Source organism: Pygoscelis adeliae, unplaced genomic scaffold (genome assembly GCF_000699105.1).
Source record: "Pygoscelis adeliae isolate BGI_AS28 unplaced genomic scaffold, ASM69910v1 Scaffold286, whole genome shotgun sequence".
Lineage (NCBI taxonomy): Eukaryota > Metazoa > Chordata > Aves > Sphenisciformes > Spheniscidae > Pygoscelis > Pygoscelis adeliae.
The window spans coordinates 8895340-8903784 of NW_008825076.1; the positions used below are offsets into that span (position 1 = coordinate 8895340).

At 46.2% G+C, this 8445-nt stretch overlaps 1 protein-coding gene across 1 annotated transcript in view; it reads right to left on the reverse strand.

Moving 5' to 3' along the window:
* The window catches only part of NKAIN4 (Na+/K+ transporting ATPase interacting 4), a 29250-nt gene extending 24998 nt beyond the window's left edge, over positions 1-4252 (reverse strand). The window contains exons 1-3 of the mRNA XM_009326891.1: positions 4211-4252; positions 2019-2156; positions 1437-1517 (exon numbers count right to left, since the gene is read on the reverse strand). Coding sequence (XP_009325166.1) covers positions 1437-1517; positions 2019-2156; positions 4211-4252 — 261 coding nt within the window. The remainder of the gene's footprint in view (positions 1-1436; positions 1518-2018; positions 2157-4210) is intronic.
* Positions 4253-8445: the final 4193 nt, after the last annotated feature.

Below are 8445 nucleotides of genomic sequence, written 5' to 3' on the forward strand. Positions count from 1 at the left end.
TAGTAAATACAAGTAATCAGCTGGCTGGAAGCAAACAGCGGCTGTCAGAGAAGCTCCCAGAGCAGTTTATCAAGGCAATATTTCCTCCACAGAAGGAAGCTTTTAAACAGTTACATAAAATTCTTTTTTAGTTGGTCACAGCCAACACCGAGATCATCTCAGGCTGAGCTTGCAGACCATGAGTAATCACTGTTTTGGGCAAGAACTCTCTCAAAGTTTCTGTGGATAATTGAGAGGGGAAATGGAGATTAATTGAGGAATTAGGAAGTTACATTTTCTTATCTGCAAAGGATTTATGCTGTCACTCATGACTTGCTGTAGGCCTGATAAAAAAACCATAGCGCAGTTCCAATTATGACTGCAACTTAGATGTATGACCTGGGAATTTAGGCCAGATGTAGAGTGCTCTGAAATGAACCTGTATCCTATAATTGCTCTGAGTCTGCTAAGCTACAGCAACACTGAGTAATTCATTGCTTACAGCCCAGGCTTAATTTTTATTATTTCTGACTCACCCCTCATTAAGCAGACAGCAATACTTAGCTTATCTAGCCTTCAAAGAGCTTCACATATTACCTCACAACACCCCTGGGCAAGAGCCATGAATAACTACCGCTGTATTTAAGAAGGAAGAATTAAGACAGGGAAGCCACATCACCTCTGAGGCGGCATCCAAAGGAGATATGCCAGCCTCCTCAGCATCCCTCTGGTTTGTTCTCTGTTCAGCAGAGAGAAAAGCCTCTCCGAAAAGGTGCAATGGGAAATATTTTGCCTGGTGTGGCAACAACCAGGTACCTACCCTGCTGCTGAAGTGCACTAAGACCAGGAAGGAAAAATAAAATAAAATAAAAAAAAATAAATCAAGAACTGGTCAGGTATGGAGTTACAGCAAAGTCCTTGGTCCAAGTCAGCCCAGCCAGACTGAGTCCCTGCTGCAGCTCTTCCCTGGGACAGGCTGGCAGAGAGAACACGCTCGCTGCTGCAGGAGAGCCTTCCCCTCCAAGTCACACACCTTCTTCCCAAGGTGTTATCAGATCACAAGGGGATCAGCTGTAATCTAATTAGCTCATAGCCATCCTCAGCCACCTCTGCATCACGGCTGGGAATTAGCCCTCAAACCCCACCTCCCCTCAGGATGACTCTGCTGCCAGGCTTGCTCTCACCTTCAAAAAGCAAATATACTTCACTTGAGGGCAGGGCTTACTCCAGCCACCACCTGCACTCACCAGCAAAGGACTCCAGAAACCAGTATTAGCTCCCCATTTTTACCATACTACAAGTAGTACCCCTCCACCCCCTAGTAAGGCAGTCCTCTCCATAGGCAAGAAGGCAGGACCCCTGGCACTCACCTTAACCACCCCCTCCCTTATCTCACAGCTAAGCTCCATCCCCCTTCACGCAAAGCCTGGGCACTCACCCGTAATGCTCCTACTCACCTTTGAGAGCCCTCCCACTTCTAAGTAAAAGCAGATGATGAAGATGTTCCAGGTGACCCAAATTGCAGTCCAGATGGCATACTAGAAGGGAATGGGGGAGAGAGAAAGAAGCAATAAACATTAAGAAGTCACTGGAATTAGTTTATATATATGTGATGCAGCTGGGGGCAGTTAAACGTCCCGAGTCAGTAGTGCAATCGTTTTCCCTTCCTCTGTTTCCCATACACAGATGGTTCCGTGCCTGATTAGAGATACAGGGGCAGAAGTCTGGAGGGAGTGGAAGAGCTTCTGCCATGCTTTTGTCCAGCATCTAGTTCTCCCTGTCTGTTGTGCGGTATCTCGATGTTACTTTGGTACCAGTAATAATTATCTGGTATCTTCCAAGTCTGGAGTAAGTACAGTAAAAGTGCAGCACACTGAACAATGTGTTCCTAAGCACAGCACCTCCTGCTAAAATTGTTTACAACGCTTGTGCCTGATTTCCCAAGGGCTTTACTCCGTTCCTCATCACTTGCCATATCCCACCAGAGCAAAGGCCGCGAAAGGCTTTGAACGGCTCTGAACAAAATGAACATTACTTACCACCACTATGTAGCGAGGTCTATATTGAATAGTGCCAAACAGGCCAAGGATAACGATGATGATGTGGAGGAAGTTGGCCAGGATAGGGGCCCACTGGTATCCCAGGAAATCAAACACTTGCCTCTCTAATGCCGCAAGCTGGAAGGGAGAAGGAAAAGGAGAGTTACAGCTTCTGGGCTCATGATGTTTATTCTCAAGGTTTTGACGTGCTCCCTGAGCAAATCACTGCAGCAGCTGAAGATGTTACTCCTTTCCCAAAGCAATTTACTGCCTATGAACCAGGTCAGTAGGACCGAACGTGCCTACACGCCCCCCCTTCCACTTTGTACTCATCCATCTCCTCCGACGGCTAAGCTAACGCAGACCGGTGAGCTCCAGTGCCTGTGTGGGGGCACGTCCTCTGTTCCGTGCACTTTGCGGTGGGGAGGTGGCCCTGGTAGAGGGCAGAGGTGAGCAGCGGGACTGTAACATCTTAAATGGCTGCAGCAGGACTTTCAAGAGCTCATTTGTCAGAGCCTTCAGCATCACTCCATCATTCCTGACACCTCTCATGTTTCTGCTCTCCAGCACACATCCATCAAAGAGAGAGAGAGAGAGGAGGAAACTCCCTCTTCCACCTTCGCCCCACAGAAAATGCTGCCACCCAGCAAAGAAATTCTGCAAAGGCATCGGTTTTCCAGGAGGACAGGCTGTGTTCCTCTCCTGCACTAATAACATGGTTCAAGGCTAGTACTATGTTCCAGAAATAAAACTCCATTACTGTTGAAGTGCTGGGCCTGATTTTCAAATCATATTTGCATAAAGATGTGCTTTTCATCTGTAGCCATCATCCGTGTATCAGCAACAACTGGTCACCTGGATCTGAACTGCTGTTTTGCATGCAGCTGAAAAAGCACAATAAACGTGCAATTGCATGCTAGCCTTTACATCCCCACAGCCTTTAAATATTACGTCTATAGGTGAAACAGTGAGTGGAGGGGGCAAAACGGTTCCTGCAGGCTTTTCCCCAGTGCCTTATGGAGAGAGATCTTCTCTTTGCTTGTCTTCACTAACGCAGTGCAACCAACCTCCCCCCATCGACCAGCGACTTTGCTGCTGCTAAGGTACAGCAGGAGATTCCCCTGTCAGGGTAAGATTTCAAAGTCTGTTTAATTACCATAGTAGTATGCTGGGATTGCATTATTGCATTTCATATTTATTTTCACTTAAATAAATAATTACAATTTGCCATTGATAGTTAATTTAACTACTAATTAGACATTAACCATGGATGGTCATAGTCCACTGTGTGTCATCAGCTATGTGGCATCTTTTCCTGGCTTCGCTTTTAAACGGCAGCTGGGGACCAAGCACTGGAGCATCTGGAATGGCTTAAAGCATTTAAGGATGTGAGTGGTTGCAGGTCCCAGTCAAGCCGCACGATGAGGGATGCCACATCTATCACATGACCATTTTTCCTCCTTCTTCCTGCATCAGTGGGGAAATCACCTTCACACCTCTCTTGGGCTAGAAAGGTATTGCAATTCTTAACACTACCTTGGAAGTTCAACAAAAATCTGTGTTTCAGAGAAATCTATAGCAGCCCTGGCTAAGGGAGATCAATCAGCGTGGTGATAAGCAGGTTTCCCTCTCTGACATCTCTCTTCACTGGCAAAGTGGTGCAGAGAGTAGGGAGGCAATGAAGGCAGTCTCCAAAACTGTCTCTTCTGCAAAATAATTAGTCTTCTCTTTGAAGGAACGCACGCTGCCCCGTTCCGATCAACGCTGTGAGATGTGCTGCACAGCCACGGGCGGGGCTGCGGCGCTGGAACAGGGCAAATGCTGCTCCTTTCACCGTTCAGCCTGCTCTCCCCCTGAGCACAGCAGATTTTCTTTATCTCATCAGAAACAGCAGTAATAGGTTAAACGCTTAATCTTTTAGGAGGGGATTAACGCACATACCTTAATGATATTTGGAAATTTTGAGTCCTGACTGGTTGGCCATGGGTCACTTGACTGTGACCGCATCATCCAATCAGGCATTTAATTGGCTTTGTGCGTTAGATTAACGTGGGAGTATGTGCTGCACAGAGTATCAATTAGCCGAGGGGACACAATGGGGGTGTGTTCCGCAGAGATAATGCCCTGCTCAGCTTCGCCTCTTGCCTTCAGGCCCTGAAAAGGGAAAGAAGACAGATCCTTCCCACCCATACCTTCTGCCGTGAGTTTTCCCACTCCAGAATCAGGGCATCCATGTCTGGAAAAGTGTTTTTTTCTCACGAGTGAACATTTGCCATTAGGGCTGTATAAAAGGGGAAAGCTTGTCCTTCCACAGCTTCGTGATGTTTCCTGGCTTATTTGGACCAGGGAAAACCGGTCTGTGAAGTGAGAGGTACCCAACCGTCCTAGAGATGGACCTGCCAATCTACACTGACTTCAGACTGGGGAGCAGCTCCTAGAGAGGCTCCGGTCCCTGGCCACTCTGGATTTTTCCCTACGATCCTAGAAGTTAGCTTCGTCTCATACTTTCCTCTTCCTTACTGTGATTGCCCTTGTCTCCAGGTTGTTTCTGTCCTGATTTACGTTCCTTTGCCACCTTCCCTGCGTTTTTTTATGGTTTGTGTCCCTGGGAGCTGCGGGCGTGACTCAGCTGGTACAGAGATCGGCTGTGCCTGCCTGCTAGTTCAGCTAAGGGGAGCGGGAGCCGGGTCGGTAGACTTGTGTGTCATGTGCGACCTCAGGCAAGCTGTTTCCCCATTTATAAAAATAAAAGCAATTTTCTGTAAGATGTGTGTTGATGACAAGCGCAAATGCCACTGATGAAACTCTAACACTGTATTGCTGACATGCAGGTAGTGAGTCTGTGCTGCAATCCAGCCGTCAGAAATGCAGCCTGAAGTTACCCTGGACTTGTCCCTGTTCCCCCAGGAACCTAGCATAATTAAGAAAATATTTGCTAAAAACAAATAGATAAACAGCCATTTCACTCATTACACCACAGGCCTGTGTGCAAAGCTTACCCATTAAATGCTGCTGAGATTTGCAGGTAAACAGGGCTGATGTTTGGGCTAAGCTGGCCTTGGTTTGGGGGTGGGAGGTAAAGAATGTCGTGGTACCCTTCAGTCCTGGTTCCCTCAGTCTGGCTCAGAAATGGCGGGGCCAGGGTTTGCCCCTGCCTACTGACACCGATATATCTGCACCCTCGTACTGAACCTCTCTCGGATCTCTCTGGTTGAGCAGGGGAACTGCCATCTTTCTCTGCTGCTGCCAAGTTGCTGCAGAGTAATATCCTTGCTGGAGCGTCTTTACGATGATTCACACTATTCTGTTGAGAAAGCCTATTATATTCTAGAGATATTGGTTGTAAAGAGAAATTTCACAGATTGTGGCACAGGTTTCAACCCATTCAAAACTGACAGGACCTTTCCATCAGGGAGGACAAATTTTTCTTCTTTATGGCTATTCTTATTAAAAATAGGATTCCTTCTGCTCCTTTTGCTTCTCTAGCCCCTAGAACATTTTTACCTTTCATTTTTTAAATTAAATGATTTGTTGTAGTACTACAATCAACGTAGTTGTGGCAGACTTTTCTTTCCTGAAATAAACCACTTTTCTGCTGATCTGAGTGAAACTGGAATAGCAAATAACCATGTGAAGCAATTGTTAGCCAGGCAAACAAAACAAGCCAAAGCTCTCTGTTGGTCTATCATTCATTTATACGGCCGGGCAAGATAAGAAAGGCAGAGGAGATGTTCTGCAGTTAACAGAGAGTCCTATCACATAGCTCACACACAGTGAGCAAAGAAAGGCTTTGTGAGCCAGCACGACAGGACATGCTCAAGGTCTTTACACCATTAAAACTTCACCAGAGAGGAAAACTGTACCTGAGCTGGAGGGGAGCATTGCCTGATGGACCCCACTGCAGAATAGGAAAACGGTCTTAGAAAACATCTCAAAATGTGGAACAGTTTCTTGTTGGGGGGTTCAAACCATTCCAGTTGCATTTCGGATGGCTCTGGCAGGACAGCGTCACTGGCAGATGTCGATGCCAGCAGGACACTCCGAGCTGATTCAGCATGGGCTGGGGGGTGCTTGTTTAAACTCTGGTCCCTCAAATCTTTTCTATCCCCTCATCTTTGTCTTCTGTTGCTCCTGCCATGCTGATAAGCTGGAGAGTTCAACCTGTTCCCCTTGTGCCTCCATACTGCTAAGGAAGAAGGGATGCTGATGAACAAGTCAGTTACCTGTAATTCTTTAAACTCCCTGTCCTTTATAGCCTACTATCAAGGCCATATTATCAGCTAGATTTGCTCTTCTAAGTTTATTAAGCTTTTAAAGCTTTTAATCTTATTTGGTTTGGATCTGTGTCTTTCACTGCATTTCTGAAATCAGTTGGGACACAAAATAACAAATATCACTTTCAAGATGTTGACGTGACTCATACAGACGCAGGAAAGACGCTCACAAAGCCCAACGACAGGTACAGATACGCAAAGAGGATGTTCTGCCTGCAGACACACACACACACGTCCACATGTGTCCGTTCCTGCGAGCAAGCCTGCTTTTACACTTTCCAAGTTCAGCTTTAATAAGAGATTTAAAATTGAACGTTAGAAATAAATTTACAAGCGTGCAAGAAATGGAGTGAACGGGAAAGGCTGATCCTACTGCTATGGGCCTGCCAGGACTTAAGGGAGATACTCCTGCAGAAAAGAAGAAAAAATGTTTTACCCCGAAACCTAGACAATTTTCCACTTGGCCTATAAAAAAGCAACTTGAAAACTCTTTCGCTACTCCTTGTCTTTCACCGCTATAAGGACACGTAGCCTCACAGACTGCTCCAACTCCTGCACTGCCCTTCTTCAGTGGTGTACACAGCTGCCTTGGACCCCTGCGTGCGTATCTACAGCTTCAACACAGACACAATTTGCAACTTAAAACCTCTATATTTACTTTCTCTCTAGCTTGAACCGGGAAAGAGCCTCAGCTGCAGCCCTCGGTCACCACCGCGCTCCTGTGATGTTCAGGGCTGCCTGGCTGATTCCCGACGCGTTGATTCAGCGTTTGGTTTCCTGCCAACTGGCTTTGCTTTTTAAGAAGACGCTCTTTGTTTGTCTACTGTGCAAACACCATCGGAGCGGCCAAGACTTTCACTGAAAAAGGTCACGGGTCTTTTCTTGAGGAAAAACTTGCATTGATTTCCTGAGGTATTTTGGCCATGCAATGGTTGATGGCTTGAGTTCAGGACAAAGTCACAGTACTCCTATCCCTATGAGACATCATATGAGGATGAAAATTTAAGTCCAGCTAGCTGAAACAGCAGGAAGAAATTAAGAAGTCTCAAATGTATAATTTAAAAATATTTCTATTTAGGTTTTGAACACAAATATCTTTATTTTTGGTTCTTTCAAACAGTTTAAGTTTGGCAATACTAAACACCTGTCTGCTCTCTTTAGTATTATTGGCATTGGTATTATTTGTATTATTGGTATTACTATGATATATTATATTATTATACATAGTCTTTCTGTAGAATTGCTTTGCGTTTGTAAATGGTGAAACAATGCTAGATCTAAAGGATCCTAAACCCAAGCTGCAGTGCGCTGAAACTATCAGCGGTGAGCACAAAATTCCCTTCTGTGCCAGCGCTTATTCAAGGGGGAGATTTTGTGGGCAGAAAAATTATTAAACAGTAAGTCTGTTTTTACCACAGTGACTGCATTTCTAAATAAATATTAACGGTCGTAATAGCTGTTTAATTAAGTTTATCTGAAAAAGCAGTTCAGTGAGCCACTACCTCACATCCCCCTAACCGAGGGGCTCGTTCTCCCAGGTGCCACGTCCTTGTCTCTTCTAAAGTCAGAACCTCACGTGCTAATACCCGCCGCATTCATGAAATCTCATTTTTCTTCAGTCAGTGTTGTCAAGGAAACCTTCCTCAGGGCCTTGTGATCCACAGCTCCTTTGCCAGCATCCCTCGCTGAACCACAGAGGTCAAGAGACTAATTGCACAGGAGGTCTCTGTTTGTCACTGTCTCTCAGACATCTTTGGTCACTCTGGCCAAGGGATACAATAAGCCCCATTCTCTGCTCGGTTTGGTCCCTTTCCTCCCCAGGAGCTGCTTAAACCCCTTCTATTCACACAGACATTTATAGAGGCCTCCAACAGCAAACCTTATATCTTTAAATCATTTATGTTTCAGAAGCTAACTCTGGTCACTGCGATGGCCTGGAAGACCAATGCCTGCCAAAGGTCCCTGCCGGCAGCTGGAGAACGGGGTATCGCTGGTGGAGAGCCCCACACCAGGTCACTGCCCTGTAGCAGGGGCTGGCCGCTCCTGGGGCGTTATGCTCCAGCAAACACGGCTTTCAGACTGCACCATGCCATAGCTGAGGATCAGGACTTTTCCCACCCCAGTACCACCTGGCACAGAGCCTGGGCAGAATT